This window comes from Morone saxatilis, unplaced genomic scaffold (assembly GCF_004916995.1).
Source record: "Morone saxatilis isolate NCDOM2014 unplaced genomic scaffold, NCSU_SB_2.0 Contig5, whole genome shotgun sequence".
Classification (NCBI taxonomy): Eukaryota; Metazoa; Chordata; class Actinopteri; family Moronidae; genus Morone; species Morone saxatilis.
This window is the reverse complement of record NW_023340095.1, coordinates 18869984-18890746: the sequence shown is the minus strand read 5'-3', so window position 1 is coordinate 18890746 and position 20763 is coordinate 18869984. Positions and strand designations below refer to the sequence as shown.

General features: G+C 41.6%; 1 protein-coding gene across 1 annotated transcript in view; it reads right to left on the bottom strand.

The window, feature by feature from the left end:
• clybl (citrate lyase beta like) overlaps positions 1-20763 on the bottom strand; it is a gene marked incomplete at its 3' end in the record, with an annotated part of 53091 nt that overhangs the window by 13584 nt on the left and 18744 nt on the right. Inside the window, 1 exon segment of the mRNA XM_035677306.1 lies at positions 6661-6874. Within this exon segment, the coding sequence (XP_035533199.1) occupies positions 6661-6874 (214 nt within the window).

Genomic DNA, 20763 nt, shown 5'->3' with positions numbered 1-20763 from the left:
ATCAAGAAGGCCTCACGACCCCTTGTAGATTTTCAGCAACCCCTAGTAGGGGTCCAGACCCCCAGATTGGACCAGTGACTTAGGCTAATGTATTAACCTCAAGTGTAACCTTTATATAATTTTTATATTGAACAAATCTGATATGGCTATATATAATTATATTTTATTTCCAATTTGATCTCTTTCATCTATATTGTTATTATTTTTTTTAGCAGCATAGCATAATTTGACAATGTTTCAAATAGCTAGCTGGGGTTTGATTACTTAACATGCCTTGGCATTAGACAGAAGATTAAAACTAAAAAAAAGTAATTTCTTGCAAAATAAGAGAAGAGGTATAGCGTTGCTTATTTTTTCCCCCTCTTGCGCCAACATCTGCTTCATTCCTTTCCTCCTCCTCCCATTCTTTCATGTTTTCCTCTCCTCGTTGCCTTCTCCATCATCACTCCTCCTACTGGGGTTACTCTCCAAGTGTTGCGTTGCGCAGCCCACGTAGCACAGAGCGGTGCGGGCGGCGGCTCTGCCAGTGAAAACACAAGAGTGTAACAGGATAATGAGAGAGGGAGAGAGGGCCTCTCTGTTCTCTATGTCTCAGCATTTTCCGATTCCCTCACTCTGCCTTAGTCCTCGCCTTTAACCCACGGTATCTGGAGCTGCATTTCAAAAGACAAATCAAAAGACCAGAGAAAACTCAAATGTTATCTATAACTTATATTGATATCTAAAAAGCCACGCATGAGAAAAAGTGTTTAAAACACTCACTCCTTTCAATCCCTCCACTTTCTATGTGCTCCAACAACAGACTAGCCCTCTCCACACCTGAGCAACGAATGCTAATCACAGCGCTGTCATCACTCTCCTATGTACCCTGACCTCTCGCTCGCCTATCATACCCTCCCAAAGGACTCCAATCGATACCTGACACATGACACTAACACACACACATGCACTGTGACAGACAGTAAGGTTTGGAATGAGGGTCTTTCTGATCTGGCTGGGACAGGGTCTATTTTCTGGCTGAGCAGCTCACATCCCGTTTGTGAGTCTTGGCAGCCTGACTGGGAGTTTCTCTCGAGTCTCCTGGGCCCTCTGAGGTGTTGAGCGCACAAGCATACAAACACACACACACACACACACATACATACACAAGATCATGTATATACACAGATGTAAATACACACACATACTGACGCATGCTAACTACAAATGTTCAGTATTCATAATTCAACTGGCTAACATTATTTCCCAGGAGCTCTTTCTGTCAAGAGTTTAGTCATTTGAATCCACTTAAATGGAGAGCAGATCTTTCAGTGTCCTCTGTAATAACACAGTGAGCATTGAACTGAGGTCATGTATCAGTTGACAGTTGGCTGCATAATTTATGTTAAGTTGAAAATCTCTGGTGTCAGACACAGTTCATGCATATAGACCACAGCTCATAGATTGACTGCGCTACAACCAGAAAAAGGTAATAAAGCGTAATAATGTCATTCACTCTATACAAGGTGCCATCTATTCTTTCCTCAGCTGCTCTCACTGCAACTACAAAGGTCGGTCTCCAGACCAGTGGCTAGTCGTTTAGGGGAAGGACATAAGGTTAAACAGTCAGGGTTAATGGTTTATTTTAGGAATTAACTACTACTACATAGACAAGTAACCATCTGTTTCTCAGTCATTCATTACAGGCCTCAAAGCAAGAAACAGAACAGTCTTTTAGTAAAGTAATTGAAAATACATTACTAATGAGTCATTAGTAATGACTAGTAAATGTGACTCACCTTCACTTTACTGTGACTTTCATCAATTTAGGCCTATGATCACCCTTGCATAAGACGTTACAGTTATAATACAACTGACCAACAATAATTGTGTCCTTTATGAAGCTGTAGTTTGTCTTAGGACTGCATAAGACTGAATTATATTCTATGGTTATATGGTAACTCTTTAAGTACAACATGGAAGATGACTGGTAATTAACAATAATCAGTATTTCCTGTACATCTGTATCATGAAGTATGAAGTACCTGTAACTGTTCATTAATTAAAAAGAATGGTGAGAAGACTTTAAACTGCAATCTCTAATATCTCCTCTAAAATGTAATTCCTGTACTTTTGCTAATTAGGACCATCAAACAGAGTAACTGCACCAATTAAACTTGGAATCAAGTAGGTTTGGATGTAATCACATCCATGTACTCATAAAACCGTATCCAGGAGTGATGGGTTTCTAGCTTCCACGTGGGCCCAATAAATGCTACTGCGGGGTTGATCAGTATCAACAAAGTTATTTGAGATGGTTTATAAACCTTCAGATGATCAAAATCGTGAATGAACTCATTTTAAGCACTAACAAGTGGCCCTGATTCTGTAATGTGCTGAAAGTGAATGCAGGACACTGGTCCTCTGTCATGCTTGACTGACGTACAGTGGGCTGTAACAATTTGTGTATGTGCTTGTGCGTGCATTTGTGTGTGAATGTCTGCATGTGTCTGCAAGTGCACACTCTCCCATGTGTGCATGTTTGTGTTCTGCATGTCTTGTCTACTCGTGTGCATTTGCAGGCGCGTGCTGGTGTGCAAGAGGTGCTCCCCGTCGTGTCGGCCGCGCCACCATGCCATCTGGAGAGGAAATCGAGTGTGAAGTACAGTATAGTTTGGGACCAAGCTCCGTGGCAGCGGCTCAGCAGTTAGTTCATTAGTTCCAAACTTCCAGGGATTAGGAGAGAATCTCTACGGCAGGGAGGCAGGGGGGAGTCAGGGAGGATGGAGGGACCCATGTGGGGAAAAAGAGAGAGGGATAGAGAGACAGAGAGAGAGAGAGAGAGAGAAACACCGGGAGGAATACTGGACCATAGGGCACAGAGAGACAGCAAGAGAACATGAGAGAGAGAGATAAACAATCTTAACCCTGAGGACCCTGGCGAGGGGAGATGAGCGAGAGAGAGAGACAATGAAAGAACAAGACAGAGAGGGAGAGAGGAGGAGAGAGGACAGGTGTAGCCGTCAGTTCCGCTCCGGGGTTTCAACCTGCCCTCCCTCTTCCTCCACCCCACTGATCATACAGATATGATGATATGTGTAAGAGTGTTAGAGCAGTCAGCCTTGTCTTCCCTCCCCTCTCTCCTCCTCCTTCTCTCCCCTCTGGGTCTGTGGTGACAGTTAGCAAGCTCTGGGTGGCTCATACCCTTTACTCCCTTTTCTCATCTCCCTGCCTCTTAAGCAGCCAGCATTACTGCCAAGATGGAGCGCACAGACATTTTTGGAGTCAAAGCGGCAGGCAATTAAAGCGGGCACTCCCGGATTTCAATTTTCAAGGGGAGGGGGCGGACTGACCTTCACGGCGTACCTTTTTGTCATGAATATCGTTCCCTGTTTTAAGGTGAAGGTGACAGATAATGAAAAGAATACATTAATGAACACATAATAGGAGGGTGGTTGTGGGCAGTAGCCCCATTTAAGACCTATCCATGCACACCTGGCAACTAACCTCGCATTTCGCCTAACCCATTGTTGCCGTCACCAAACAAGAGGTTCAGGATGACATTTAGGGAGCTTAGTCTCTGCTTTGCTCCCATTCTCCCTCCCTCGGAAAAAAAACAGACATGCATTACAAGACCATTGTTGAGGCCTGGCATCTCTTGGCAAACACACAATGCCAACTGTGCGGTCGTCATGGTGAATTTAATCGAAGCTACGGTATACACTGTAGAAATTGTCAGAGCAAACACACTCACAATGAAAAAGCTAAAATCTTTCATTTATTTATGATTCGGTTGGTCCCAGATCAGATCTTAATGTAACATAATATATAAAAGGCAGATTAGCGGTAATCTTTTTGCCAAGACATTATGGTAAATGTTAAGAAAGCCAACCACAATTTACTGGGGGTAGACAGAATTTTTTTTATAATATTAATAAATAATGTTTTATAGAATTTTTTTGTAAGTGCTGCCATTTAAGCTCTTTACATTAGATTTAGTTGGCAGATGCTTTTGTCCAAAGTGACTTTCAATAAATGCATCAAAACTCAAAAGTAACACAAGACAGATGTCGCCAAAAATTGGAAGCGATACCACCCCACATAAACTGTTTAAACGGTTTCAGAGACCCACGGTGCAAGTACTTTAGAGTGACATCACGGTGTACTGACACACCCTGGAGTACACTTCTAAATTACTATAGCAGAGAAAGAAATTAAACCACTGAAGCAGCAAATAAATAAATAAAGTTAAGTTTTTGCTCAGTCGCTAGTTATCTGAACGGTTACTGAAGAGGGACCAAAGTTGACTTTACACTCTTGCTTCCAATAAAACAGAATTTACACCGTGTCTACACATGTGGGGTAGTGAGTAGCACGCTAGCAGCACAGCAGCAAAAGCTTCAGTACTACACCAGTGTCTACTCAGAATGCGTTCAGGTGCAGTGTTGTTGTGCGTGTCACTCACATTCTGGCAGGGCTACAAGCCCAATACACAGTCAAACTTTACAAATAAACTTCACAGACTGCCCTGCACCGTCTCTAATACACACACCCTACATCTTAAGAGCTACAGTCCTTTGGTTACACTTTCAATCCATATTCAATCATAACCATTTGTTGCTGTTTGTATTTACTCACGTCAGCTTTGTCACCAATCCCCAAACGTATTACATTGTATCACTTGTTATACATACACATCATCTCAGTATATAAAATTAAAAATAAATAAATACATAATAATAAGTAAATAAATAAAAAGTGTATACATCTTTATAAATTAAAATAATAGTTGTCAGACGAACATGGCAGAAACACCTCCTGTGTATTATAGACAAGCCATTACACTTTCTTTATTCGGATGCAAAATGTAATCGACAATGACTAAATCTGTTGCAGCCTCTATTTGTAAAAATTTTCATCTCTTACGCCATGTTTTGCATCGCTTGAGACGAACACCCTAAAATACATATTGCATGAATCCAAACACACAATATTTTCTCAGTGCGACCTTTTTGTAAATATCTGCAAAGAGGGGCTACAAATCCTAAGTAAATACCCCCCTATGTGTGTGTGATAAAGAAGACAAATGGGAAGAGCAGGTGTGTGGGAGAGTGGAAAAGTTAAGAACCTTGATATCGTTATGTAATGTCTGGCTATCACAGCACTGACATTCGTCTCTACTCCTCACAACACGCCTCTCGTCGATCTCTCACGCGGAAACGACACACAGCACACACACAACACGCACACACACACACACACACGCACACACACACACACACACACACACACACACACAACCCCCATGGATTTCCAATTGCCACAGTGGAGAAAGAAGCTGAGAGTGTGAGAAGTGAAGAAAGGGTGCCAGTAGGCAAGGTGCATTTTGTTATTGAGTAAATAACTAATCTTTATATTACACAGTACGACCTAGCAAACACATAATAGGTTACAGGATTTTGGCACACTGTGTCAGACTCTTTAAAAGCTAACATGGACCTATGGTGTCAGAAATGGTTGAAATCTATCATGCATTATACCGTGTACCGAGCTGATGTAGCCAGATCAGAGAAGTAATGGAATTATTAGGCAGGGAACTATTGAGGTAAAATACTATTTTCCAAAATGCATTGTTGGTATTTTGAAGTACATTAGTCTGATTGCTATAAGTGGAAGACAGGGAGGCAAGCCTGCTGAGGTATTCTGCACGTTAAGATGTGGAGCTGCCCTGGAGCTAATGTAATTTTCCCCTTTATTGGATATACAGGGGACTAATGCTATCCTCTACAGGTACTACCCACCAGCTGATTACTGACAGAGAAAAGGCCTTTGAAAAGAACAGAAAACAATGAATCATATCATATTAAGTATTCATAATTCCATGCTCAGACAGAGCTGAAAATAATGTCTACCGTTTTATGTGAAACGAGTGGATTGGTGAAAGAAATAAGTGGGTTGAAGCAGGATACTTTTGTTGAAATAAGATAGAGATGTGGACCTGTCACATGCTGACAACTCAAGAGTCCAGGGTCTGAGTTCTCCTCAAGCCTGAATGGCTGCGTCACTGCTGCATTCCTCTCCACATTTCCCCCTCTAACACATAATAAAGACAGAAGCTCTGACATCCACCAACTCCATCGCAAGGGTCACAGTTTTAGCCTGTCAGTCACACAGGCCATCATCTAATTGTCTTTGTCTACTACAGGAACAGCCTCCAGCCATATCAATCATCTTTATTATCATGACTTAAAAACCTTTGTTAGTTAACTTTTTACCCGGGCCTCTTCTTTATCCCACTCTCCAATCACAATTTCATGGGCAGTTCAGAAGGGCCAATGAGGAGGTCGTGTGGGCGGGAAGAGAATGCTTTTAACCTGCTGCATCTGGTGCTTTCCCGCTGCTCACCCAGTGGGACATGGTCACCTTGTTTTAAAGGACTCTGATAGGGGGGCACCACTGCCTTTATACCATCATAATAGGGTGAAATGTGCTTGTTTTAAACATCTCCCTTAGGTAGTTTTCCTTTCAGTGATTAAGACCAAGCACCTGTCTGAAGGAGGGAGACAGAATTAAAATCATTCAGGATCCCACAGCTGTGCGTGTGTGTTTGTGTGCTCCTTGCTGACCTGCTCATATGAAGCTGCCTTTCATTTATACATGTGCATCTGTGTATTTGTGTACCTTTTTGCTGAGGGCTACACCGTCCTCGCAGTCCAAGACGGCGCAGTCGACATCCAGCGAGGCTAGTTTCCTCAATTTTCGCTCATCATTGCCAGGGCAGTAGAGAACCGCCCTGCGGGGTATGTAGCGCAGCGAGGGGCCTGCAGAGTGATGGTGATGACGCCATGCTTCGGTACACAACTGCCAGGCTGCGGGCAGGAGCCAACCGCTCTCCCTGTCAACACAAATATATACATACATAAGCACACGGTGGCACACAGGCATATACATGCATTTGTGTACACTTTATAAACGTACACAACACTCAGACAGTAGTAGCAGGAATGCACAAATACATGTCTTTGGTGCATACATTACTTACATGAGCACACACAGCATCAATACAGGGCTAAGGGCAATGAATAATTAAAGGTTGTTGCTGCATTCATCTTCATAATATCTACAGTTAAACATGAAGATCCAGAAGGAGGCCTTTTCCTCCAGACTGGAGCGAAAGTTTGGAAACGTTTCATTTTGGGAGTGCTGTTTGCCCTTCAGCAGTCCATTGAAGTGGACAAGAGACGTTGACCTGTGCTTTGGCTCTCTTTGTTGAGAACAAACTCACCCAAACACTGAGCCACTCATATGCTAATGTTGCCACACTATTGAATATCTAGGCAGGGCAGAAAGTGAATGAGTAGGGGTGTCAGTAGTGTGTGTTTGGAGCTGAGTCATGAAAAAATGTGAGTTTGGAAAACTCAGTGTAGCTCTGTTTTTGTAGTTAATGTTTTAAAAAGGTCTGTACCTTTATAGTTACTATAAATATTAGGTGGAAAACATAGTTTATAAATGATTCTGCTTTATTAGTTACACAATGACTGAATGGATAAATATGATTCAAGTACAGACATTTTAAGATGCTACTGAGATGGCTGCATTGCAATATTCATTGAACATAAGTAAAATAGTAATGAAGTATTTAACACTGTCTTCTGAGCTTACTATTGTATTTTTAGCACTGGTACTGAATCGGACCACAGCTTTCACTCACACATGAAATAAATTGAAACATTAAAGGGGAAGTACAGTGCAGTATTATAAATGCTGTTGCCAGGGTTTTCATTAGGAAGGTCAACTAATAAAAAAAAACTGGTTTATTCAAGTGTGTTTAAAACAACCCCTCTCTGAGTAAAGCCTCACAGTATTGGGTACCTCTTTACAGCATACACATTACATTACCTTTTCAATTTTGGTGCTTCTCTCTGCAGTGTCTTTGCTCTTCAGGTGATGCTTCTTACAAGTTTAGAAAAACATACAACAAGCTGGTTTTGGTGGCCATTTTATTTTTAAATTAATTAAATCTTTGAGGCAGTATTGAATGAGTGACTGCGTGCTGCGCCAAAAGGAGTCAAGTTATTCATGTTTTCCATCCTAACAACATAAAAATTATTTACTGGGACTGCCAGACAATAAAATACTAGTAAACCAGTTGTTGACATGCTCATCATCATGTCTCCCACCTCTACATGCACACTCACATGTGTCAAAGATTCACACCCACACAACAGTGCACACCAATAATCGCAATCTTTGGCAAACAATTGGCCCTGATGAATAGCTAAATGTTTAAGATCAGATCTATCTAATTACAGCAAGAAACATATTCTCACTAAGTCTCACTGGGTATCCGAAACCCTTCAAGGGATCCTATTTGTAGATAGTGTTCTTCTTTGCCTAAGGAAGACAAGAGAAAGAGAGGAAGGAGGGGGCTGAATTATTCTCTTTTCTTGTCAATTGCTCTATAAAAAAAGAAGCTAAAGTCACTTCAATAGCCACTTAATCCTGTCAACTACGCTTCCACATGCCCTCCAGTCCCATTCAGGCCTAATCTGCACTGAGACGTTGCGGTCGTAGCAGGCAGTTAAAACCAATTCAGGTTGCTTCCAGTACTTTAGTGCTTCCAGGTACATAGAGCCTATTTCGAACTGGGAACAGTATTCACAAAAGGCTTCGGGAGAAAAATATGGCAAAGGTTGGAGGGAGGACTATGGCACACCACCATGCAAATTGTGGACCAATGAAAGTAGGTGGAGCTCACAGTTATTTCAGGGACAAAAGGCTGCAGGACCCAAATTGATAGGGAAGAGAGGACAAAAAAGCAAACAGCAAAATTAGACAGGAAAATAGTCGGTAAGAGGATGGAGGTGGGAGTGCTGAGTGGTAGGGGGCAAGAGGGGGCTGTTGAGACCTAAATGAAATCAGTCTATTCTATGCATACTGCTCAGGGGGAAATGTTAAAAGCCATACTAAGTGCCTACTTAAAAGGCAAATATATTATAATATAAGTGAAGTGCAAAAAAATGATGGCTGTAATTAAAGTGTAGGTTTCATTATGACGGAAGAAAACTGAGAACGGGAAAAGGAGTGGAGGAGCCTTGATGTTGGCTAGAGACAAGACACTAGAAGCAGAGGTCAATAGCAAAGAGCAAATCAGCATTTCTTTCCCCCCTTAATTCTACTGTGCTACCTAGTTCTGCTCTTTCATAGCTTGCAAGATGATAAGGCAGGTAATCGCACCCAGGCATGGACATAACTGCAAGGGGCAAAAGTCTAGCAAAACATATTTAAAAATATAAAACAATGTCAGAAAAGATGACCATGACAACAGAATGTAGCAGAGAGGAGTCCCATATGGGCTGCAACTAATATGTCAGAAAATAATTGCCTAGAGCCTAGGGCTGTGTATTGGAAATACTATACGGATCATGATACAGGGGTTATGATATATATTGCGATATACATCTATATCATTATGTCTGGAACGATTTTGTTTTTTATATCTAATTTTAGGAAACTGTCATAGTATGAAGAACACACTACACCACCATCTGCATAAAATCTGAGTAAAAAGAATTTGTTGTTTTTTTGTTTTTTTACTAGCCCTACTAGAACCCAAGGTGATGTCTTCAAAGTCTTGTTTTGTCCAACCAACAGTCCACAACCCAAACATAGTCAATTTACTATCACATGTGAGCAGCCAATTGTCACATTTAAGAGAATCTTCGGCTCTTTTGTTTATAAAAGTGACAAAACATGTGCAAACTATTTTTCCGTCGACTCATGGTATAATTATATGTGTGGGGTTTCTGTTTCCTTTACATGAAAGAAGGGAGTGCTTACATACATCACCCTCTATTAAAAAGGAAAACAGTTCTGTCGGACTGTACGCTTTGTAATTACGTGGATCACCAACGCTGAGACTTGAAACAACCTAATGGCATCGTCTCAGAAAGGTGGTCTTGCCTTAGTGATGTAGTACTGCTCTGATTAACTATGAACTACTGTTGAGCTGTGGTGTCTTTGGAGAAACCATTTCTTTCCAGCATGTCAACAACTTTCTGTACAGAGCCCACAATTCCTATCTGTTTTTGCAAGGCATTTCTTTCCTTTTATCAATCATTTGCCAAATTATTACAGTTACAGAGCTGTACGTTATTCTTCTTAAGTAAACGGAAAAAAAAGTCAAACACTCCACTGGAACGAGTTTGTCATCTTGGATCCACAAAGCCACATATTGCTGTGCTCCACTGAAAGCTAGGAAACATGAAAAACCTTAGAGCCGTTCTGTCCCCTGGATGGTATGGATGGAAAACAAAGGAAAGAAAAGGTAAGTAATATACACCTAAATCAATTAAAAGTTTGTTTTTACACAGAATCATATGAATATTTTCCATCACCTGTACACCTAATTTTCCCTCATAATCTGTTGGGACAATCAACAATCACCGCCATTGAGGTGGTGTATACGGTATGTCTAGTCAATATAACAAAAATGTGACCAAGTAATATTAGCAGTTTATTTGCAATTTAATTGATGTACTTTAAACTTGTCAAATCTGGTGCTGTTCTTGCATTAATACTAAACTTAATATTTTCCAATAAAAACACAAAACAGCTACTTGTAAGTCAGGCAGCCACAAACATCACAGACAGATTCGAGCAGGGCTGTAACCAATGGGGATGTACAGTAGGCGGCGTCATCAAATCATCACTTCCATGTACTACACGCAATCTGGATATTTGTATTTACACCATCCCACATCTGGTGGACATTTTCCCATTATTAGATCACTATATTCTTGTGTTCTATATATTTAACAGTCCCCAAAGTACCATATGCACCTATGTTACCAATTTCTTTTCCTCTCCCCTCTTTTCCTTTCTTTTTTACATGAAAGGTTATGATAACACAGGGCTGTGTGGCTAAATTAGCAGCTGTAAAGTGGTGGGACCAGGCCACAGTGACTACATTTACTGGTCTGAGATCAGAGGTAAGTGTGTGTTAGTGGGTTTATATGGTGCTGGATGGGACTGGTTCTCATTAGCAGAGAGGCAGCAGTAGACCCAGGCCCAATAGCACTAATGGGGGAGGATGAGGGGAGAACGAGGGGAGAACAGAGGGGTGGAATGTGGTGAGAGGGTGGTGAGCTCTGTGGTAGACTAGACATGGGCCTTCCTGAGGCACGTACATAGTTGATACATAGTAATTCTGCAGACCCACACTACAGTATGTCACATTTGGACCTGCTGTCTAACAAGTAATTATAGTCAATAATAAACTAAAAAATAAAATAAATAATAAACTTTCAGACTTATTTTACTCCCCACTATAACACTTCTCCAGGCTGACTGAGCAGCTCTTTTCATGCAGATTTGGGTCTGTCTCCAACACCAGAGCGTGTCTTCGACAAAGCATTTCCCTTGTATAGAACTACCAACTGATCTTCAATCCAACAGAATAGCCTCTGATGATCTGACACTCACTGTAAGTTGGTAACTACAATAAATCCACCTTGAACCACACATCCTTGAACTACACATCTTCCCCACTCTCAGACAGCTATGTCACTGATGTGTACTTTCGCATTATTCAGCTCCTGTTTTTCACCAAGTTTCATCTCCTTATCTATAAAATCCCCTGTCATGTAATCCAGACAGGTGGAGGTCCAATATTTCTCAAAGGAACTGGCAATGGTGTATCACCAAGAAATGTCAAACTAGGTAAGGATCTAGGATTTCACATTTTGGGGGTTCCATAAACATGTAAAATGTAACAAAGTTTATCAAAGAGCTATTCCCTTATCTGTAGGGGTTCAAAAGTTTACACCAGTTTTGGCCATCAGTAGTAATACAGTGTTGGAACATCCGACATGCAAGTGAGATGATCGGGCCTTTGAAAAAGACTTTACCTGAACAGCGGCTCACACAAAATGTCTTTAACTGTGACCTTTTGAGTCTGTCCTCCCAAGAAAAACAACAGTATTATTTAAACAAATGCCGAAGAATGTCATTTTCTTACGTTCAATTGATAAAACCCTCCAGCTGTCCTCGTAATTATGACTCTTGTCGGTCGGAAGAAAAGGAAAATAAAAGTCAAGTGACGTTAGAGCAACAAAGCCTTAGATGGGCTAATGAAACCTGAGACTCATCCATGGGTGATGCTGGCTTTTTTAACTATGACTGTGGTCGTTCCTTAACCTTAATCAAGTTAAGTTCCCCTAAACTTAACAAAGTTGTAATTTAACCTAAAGGAAGTTGTTTAAACCAAGTACTTATTTTAACACAAGAGAATTTTTACATCACAAAACTGATTGTCTGAGCTGTTATATTTGCATGATTTATTTCTTCATTTGAATTCTTTATTTTTGTAGGGACAGCACACAATTAAAAGGAACTGCACCAGAGTTGGGTCCGTTACATTATGTATTTTGTTGTTGAATTTGGAGGACTTCTTGGACATTTTGTAGAAAAATCTCTCATTTAATGAGATGAAATATTTATTTATGAATCTTTTTTTTTTTTTTTTTAAACGGGTTACAGTGGAACATTCAGGGCACTCAGAAAATATCATTCCATGTTCAACAAATGGGGGTAGAACCGTAGAGTTAGAGAAAGGGCAAGTTTAATGATCTCCCTGAGGACAAAAGGCTTTGTTTGTAATATGAGGAATATGAAGATGTCCATTTCATGTTTTATTGCTCATTATATGATAAGTTACTGTTTTTTATTTGTTGAGTTTGCAATGTAATGTTATCGGCAGGACAATACATAACATACTGGTCCTCTTCAGCTGCAGCATATCACACCCTGTCCCATAGAAACAGGTAGGAAGAGTATCTTAATAAATATTCAACTTGACATAAGATCTATGAAAAAATATCTAGCCACTGTTGATTGCAATCTGGCAGTCAATATTGTATTATGAACAGCCTGTAGTAATTGCTTCATTATCATGACGTGATGATCACTATTTCCTGTAACTCGACTGGCCTCCACCTGGCAGCATAATAGCCTAATTCAGGTGGTAATATTCATCCTACCACATGAATTATAGCAGATAACAAGAGGCCCACTCCAAAACAGACCCTGACGACAGCCTCCCTCTCAATATGTAGATTTCCACAATTATCTCCAGCATGGTGGTGCAGGCAGAAGCTGTGTCTAAAATGCACAAAATTAAAGATCTGTGTTTCTACCCCACGATAATCAGCTACTTCTTAATATGCAAACTACATTTTGAGGTCTGTGGTGCTTAAGATTCCAGATTAAATTTGGTGAAAATAAAGATGAATAAAGAGTAGGGAGGAAATCGATGTTCTTGAAGCATAAACAGACTCTCCATCTGCAGAAAGCTGTCTGCGGGTGGGAAATAAAATGGTCAAAAAGTCATCAATATTTACCTAGCTTCGTGTCCACCTGCCCGTCTGACACTTTTTTTGTTTTTTAGAATGAAAAAGAGAGCTGAAGCATTCCCCACACACGGCCCTCCTCCCAGCATGATGCTGTATGTGTGTGTGGTTTATTTTTTTTCACACTGCCTCAGGTCTGAAGACACAATTGGATGGCTGAGAAATGCTGAAAAATTAACCAGAGACACCAAAGACAAGGAAAGGAAAGAATCAAACACTTGTCTTTTACTTTTTCTCTTTTCTGCCCCCTGCTTTCTTTGCTTGCCCTCCAGCAATTTGGAGTTTGGGATGAGCAATCCGTTCCCCTCCAGATTAGATCTGCTGGGGGCTGGAGAGTTTACTGGGGGGCTTGTCTCGCAGACAAAAGCATACTAGACCTACCATTTTGTTGATGATGAATGAATTGACTGTACTGGAGTATTTTATTATCTAACAAACAATTGATTTTAAGGCTCAGTGTGTAACATCTAGGAGGATCTATTGGCAGAAATAGAATATAATATTCATAGGTTTTCATTAGTGTATAATTATCTAAATATATAAATTGTTATGTTTTTGATACCTTAGAATTAAACTTTTATACCTACAGATGCTGCAAGTCGCCTTCCATGAAGTCCACCATGTTTCTACAATGGCCCAGAACACTGGCTCCAGATAGGGCCGTTAGTGTTTTTTTGTGCGTTTCACAGCCACCATAGTTTCTCCTTCGCGCTTAGAAAAGAAGAGTGAAGTGAGGGTGTTGCAATCTGTAACTAAACTGCTAGATACCACTAAATCCTGCACACTGAAACACCACCACACATTCAATTTCCACCTTGTTACCCTCAATAGCAACACATGCCTGTAAATCTGTTCCACTGCCATCCTAAAAATGAAATACCCTGCTCCTACATATAGTAGAGATCATGATTTACCCTACGCTAACCTACATCTTCAGCCATTTAACCAAATTCAGCATGTCATGTTTGGGGCAGAGATTGGAGCATCCTTTTTTTTTTTTTTTATTATCTGACTTCCTCAGATTATATCATCACTGGAACCACATCTTCCTCTTCTCACTTTAAAAAGCTAATTCCAGTGACAATGTCCCTCACCATCAACAACACCCCTTACTCCTCCTCCTATCCTTGTCCTCTCCCCTTTTCCGGTCTCATTACTTTGGGTTTTATGCCTTAATCTACACAATGAGGATGAAGTCATGGCGGTTATCTTCAGCAGCCAATGTCTGCCTACCTGTAATCCTTCTCAAAGTCCCCGGCTTTCTCCCAGCTCACAAATCGGCACACAATGCTTTTATGCAAGGCCTCTGCCGTAATGCCTGGAGACGACAGCAGACTTTTTTTTTTTCTTTTCTCATCCCTTAACATAAAACTAGTTAAATCCCACTCCTCCTTAGAAGAACGGAGATGTCTTTATCTAGGTCTCGGGACAAGGAAAAGTCAGAATGTAAAGGACATCAGAGCTATCATTTGCAAGAGTTAAAAGCTGATGTTTTAACTAGTTGTCCAGCTATGTTTCTCTCTCTGTCCGTCTGTCACAGACAACTTGATAAATCCATTTTACGCACAGCTCATGCTATATATACAGTATAGGCTAAATTAATTTTAACAGATTAATAATAAAATGCAACATTTTATTGGTGGAGAACAATTTACTTTAGACAACAGTAAAAGAAAAAAATCAATGAATTTATCATTAAAAGTTAATTGAGAGGGGAGCTTAAAAAGGTCAAGCAAGTCGCTCCCTTCGAGGAGGGCATAAGGGGGTTAGCTTTTAACTTAGCATTTTTATTGACTCTGGCAAAACAAAATGAGCGGGCTCTGTAGGATTGTGCACTCTGCATTGGCCATTCAGGCCTTCAGAGGCCCATTGTAGTACTTTGAAGAGAATGAAAGGAAACCCCACTGGTGGAAATGCAGTGGAACAGCCCCACAACAGGCCACAACTGTTCCCTTATGCATGAAAGGCAGGGACATAAAAGACAAGATGGACTTCTGAGGTAGGGCCAAAAACAAAGGCAACAAAAGTGCTGATCACGAGGGGATGACACGACTCGTCTCAGCAGAAGGAGCAGGGAGAAAAGGGGCAGGGGACAATAGCACTCCCGGCCAAATGACATGTTGAAGAATTGAAAAATCCACACAAGAAGTGTCTTCTCAATTCACTAAACCCACAAGAGCTGGGTGACTGTCGACTGGCCCTGGCCAGCCTGAGGGGGGTGGACTATAACAGCCCACAGCTTTTCTCTCTCTAACTTTCTTTCCCAAATCTTTGCCTGTTTTGGCAAACAACTTGGCAAGGGCAGAGACGGACTGGGGTGATGGCTTTAGTCTGCACACACCAAACCGAAACCAAACCAAACCTAATCAAAGCGTAGTGGGTTCCGCTCCCGCAGCTTCCGTTTTGATCTGTTGGCTGTCTGTGTGTCTGATCTGTTTCTGTTTGTGTCCTAAACACAATTATGCTACTGCCTAACCTCCATGGAAACAGTCAGACGGATAAAAACTCTCTGCCCTCATTCAAAAAGAACCCTTGTTTTTAGGGACACAGCGTAATGATTGCTGATATTTGCGCCAATGTTTCAGAAGTCATACTAAATAACACTTCGTTAATAAGAACACTTCCTGCCGATATTCACACTGTTGGCTTCTAGGCTAACTGTGTTTTATTTTGTTTGTTTGTTTTAACATTATACATTTGTTGTTTTTTTTCAGTATGAGGAAGCGCACACTCGCAGCTATGTGTTTGTGTGTGTGTGTGTGTGTGTGATACCTTAAATAGATGAATAGGCTTAATTTAAAATCCATCCATGAAGTTCCATGCACCCAGGAGAGGGATTTGTGTGAAAAGACGGCGATTTAAGAAATCGCTGTCATTTTGTTTACATTAATAAATCATTTTTCACATAAATACACACACGAATGGAGAAAAATGCCTTTTCTTGTGAATAAAAAAAAAAAAACTACAGATACCTCTAAAGTAAGGGCTCGGGCTACTTGTTGTGAGCCAAATGCTGAACAGTGCACTCCACAGGTGAAGGCCCTCCTCCACGATAGCCTGAGGCCTATCCCACAATTCTTCACACATACCCACGGGCCCTTTCACTGGCCATCACCCTGTCTGATTAATGGATCGATGCGGTAATTGATTAGTGAAGAGGAGGTGGGAATAAGAACATAGGTCAAACGTCAATAATGTCCCCCTGACAAAAGGCGGAAGACGTAAAATGTACCAGTGATAGCCTGCAGCCAGACCTCTACCCATCAAAGCCCTGGCAGGGCTAACATAAAGGCCCCGGCCCATTCTCCAGCTTGCCCTGCCCTCCCTCCCCAACGCTCCTTTTCTCTTGGTAATGCTGTCTGTTAAAGTGACAGGAACCATTCTGGGAGCTGCTTGTCAGCTCACCTTCATAAAACAAGCCATAAAGCAGCAAATAACAGGCTTATATGGCTTCATTATGCTGGCTATGCAGGATCACAGCCCTGGGCTGAGGGGTGAGGGGGGTCGTGCTGGTAGTGGAGAGGCGGGGAGAATGTTGGCAGGACAGCCTGGTTCTCGTGGAGGTTTGTTGTCCCAACGGCTGTCACCATGTCCATGTTTGCTCAGGGTAGAGGACCACTTGACCCTTTCAACCTTGTATTTCTCGAAATCCAAAGCAGGAAAAACAAAGAGGCATGACTTTGTTTGGAAATGCTATGATAGCTCAGATTTACAAACATTGGTATGTTCTGTTACATAATTTATCCTAATGGATCTGAATATATGGTACATAAGATGCTGAAGTTAAAAGATTATAATTTGGGTCTTCTAACAAATATCATCCATAATCAAGCACAGACCATGATGGTGTATCTGAACAGTTAAAGACCGGAGATGTGGAGAGCAGGGCCAGATGGAGCATGCATCTGCGACAGTAAACCTTTGGCCAAGGCAGGGCTGGACGTGAGAGAGATTCTCATTTATTTCATGCAAATATCTTTGGGTCATTTCACAACCTGACAGTGGGGGCTGAGAGGTGGTCAATATCTCAGGTTGTGTCTCCAAAACATTTCCCGTTTTTCAGGGTGCCTGGCAGAGAAGTCGGCAGCAGAAGCACCAGCGGCAGTGAATGTGTGCACTTGTGTGTTTACCAGTCCATGGTACAAATACAGCAAGTCTCTATTCTTCCAACGCAACTCGTGGTTTTTTTCCCCCACCGACTTGCCTCAAATGTAAATTCAGCCCGGTTCTTTAACTCCGAGATTCATTTTGACATGTATGATAAGTAATCATCACCATAAATATACAATGATGTGGCCTCTATTAGGGTTTCAAAGCTTTAACATAAACTATAAATAGACTGCTTACATTAGCAAGTCAAATATGCAGCATATTAAGCTTGCAGAACATCTGGTAGGCAAGCTTACACTATGTCCACCAAAAAGTAACTGTCCCTTTATGTGCTTATCTGTCATTTGCGCACTCCCAGTCATGTTAAGATCAGCTTCTTATCTCTTTTGCAAGGCCGCAAGGCAGCAGTACAAGCGTCATCACTGTGATCATTGTATAGTTAATTGTCACCTCAATCAACATTAGCACTCTCTAACATGTTATCCAGAGGGGGAGGAGGGGGGGATGACTGCACGCTCTATTCTGAGGCTGACACTTGTTCTCTGAGGGGCGGTTTTTGGTGTCAGGATTGCAGTGTATGGGAGAAAAGAGGCGGAGGAGAGGAGGGGAGCTTTCTCCACAACTCATGTCACACTGTCTGTAATGGCAGCAGAGGGAGAAAGAGAGGAAGAGAGACAGGGAGCCAAGGAGGATTGATTGGTGTTTACTTATAAGCAGCCTCTCAACCAATGGCAGAGCAGAGTCGAAGCATGCATCTTCCCTTGACACTCATGGGTTAATTAATTCACCCTTACCCATTCTGGCTGCTTGACACTCTGATCATATAGTCACATGACCATACACAGGTCACATGACCTAAATAGGCCTACTTGGATATAGATTCCATATCAAAAACACACACAAGGCTAGGAAGGGTTCAGTGACACACACACACACACACACACAATGTCTATTACATACATTTGGCACAAGGCCAGAACGATTCAAATGTGTCGCCACTGAACCATATGGATACACACATCCGTGCCTAATCTAACAAACACTGTAGTGCACGCGCGCGCGCACACACACACACACACACACACACACACATTCTGGCCTGTGGACAGACACACATATCCGGACTGTAAAACAGCATTGCCATCTTGAGCCCCCTGGATCACTGGGGCCATCTGACGCTGTGGAGCCTGAATGCATTAAGACTGGCAAGGTGGCTGCACTTTCCATCTCAGCTAGCACAGTTACATAACCCTCCATGATATGAATGCATTAACAGTATTAGTTCTGCAGGTGAGAACACTTCTCACTGCTCACAAACAGTACAGCCTTACATTTACATAATAGATGATGTTGCTGCAGGGTGTCAGTGTTAATTATCTAACACAACGGCTGATACTCCCTCAAAGCTGACTGTCGTGGAAGAGCATCTAAACAGGATGCAATGAAGAGTATTTGCCCAAGTGGAGGACGCTTGCATTGCACATAAATAAGCTCAATTGGAATTGAAACAGAGGAGACAATGCCTAGTTGACTCTACAGGTGTCAAGGGTCCTCAAGAGCGGAAGACAAATTAATGGGCAGAGAGGGTGGATGAGAATGAAGGGGGGTTGATAAAGGATAAAGCAGATGCATTGAAGAAGAGAAAGAGCTGGGGACAGACAGGCATGGTTGCATGAACAAGCTACAAAAAAAAACGTCTTTTAACTCGCACTAGATGGGACAATCTGGGCTGGGGTGTGTCTGGATGAGCCCTGGATATGGATATGACTGGGACAGTAGATCAGATGGTACATCAGACTATTAAGATATTTGGCCTACGATGTGATATGTACTGCGTCTGATCTCTTGCCCCCACCCATCCACCCGCCCAAGCCCAGACACAAATACGCCCCCGTACCCCTCCTTGGACCTCAGAAAAAAGTCTGACAGATGGGTGTACTGGAAAGATCCACTCAGGAGACCAAAACATACTAAGGCGCTGTCTGTCTGACGTTTGGATTTGGAGGGAAACGACTACCAGAGAAAAACAGGACAGAGAAAAATGGACATCTGTGGCATTTGTCTTATTTCCTCTCTTGTGGGATGTTATGTGTCATGAGTGAGCACAAAGTCTTTTGGATCATATTCCATTTAATTAATGGAGCCCCCCCCACCTTCATACACACACACACACACACAACATTCACACCCCAGCTCACGGCTCATCTCTTCCCTGTAAGTTGCCTGTGCCCCCAAGTGGTTGAAAATGATAACTGCATCTGCTTTACAATTGCATCTCTTTTAAACTTGGGAAACCACTGCTTCAGTGGCCGAGACCATTGAAAACTCACTCATTTTCTGCAATTTACTTTTAAGCTTTAGTTTTGGTAATTTGTTGTACCATTGTACTATTTAACAAACAGTGAGATAAAATGACTATAAAGAAGGAAGGACTTCAAAATGGCAATACTCAACTATGCTTAAAAAATACTGCAAGTAGAGCTCACAAAAGAAAGGAGCTTTACTCTTCTTGCATGGTCGAGTGCTCCAGATCAACCCTGCCTGCTCACTGAATGCATAAAATCTGCTCTAATTGTCAATTTTAGTGAGCTACAGTTTGTCAGAATAATATCTATGTGGGCTAAAAATGTTTTACATTTTTTTAAATTACTACCATTGTGCTGCTTGTTTCCCCTAACCCTAATTTCTATTGGGGATAACAACGATATACTTAAACCATTTTGTGTATCATTATTGAACGGTAAGACGAGGAATTTTAAGTAATAAAGCTGATGCTCCCTATAGTGTTGTAATGACAGACGCTTCATTCTTTTAACCAACAGGGATGCCTTTTGCCCTCGACTTCTGCCCAGCCCCAAGCCTTTAATTAAGACTGGCTTAGGCCCGATTGATCCTGACACACCAGGAAGTTTCTTGAAAATCTGACTGCCAAAACCATGGAAGTATTATATAGGCCACAACCCCCCATAGCAGCCCACAGCCCCTCCCAACACCCCACATAAAAAGGATTGTAAGCTGAAAGCCCCTCTAGTCGGTTCATGGGACCTTACATGATTGACATATGCCTACACATTCTGCATTCTCTATCCCTATCCTTATTCCCTTCTAATTCGTCTTTTACACACATATAAAATGTTGGCACTGTATGTTTGCACTTAGTCTATGCCACAAAATGTCCTGACAAAAGTAGTTAAAATTATGAACTCATGTTAAGTTGGTTGTATCCAAGTTTAATCCTCACATCTAACTTTGCTATGGCTCTATT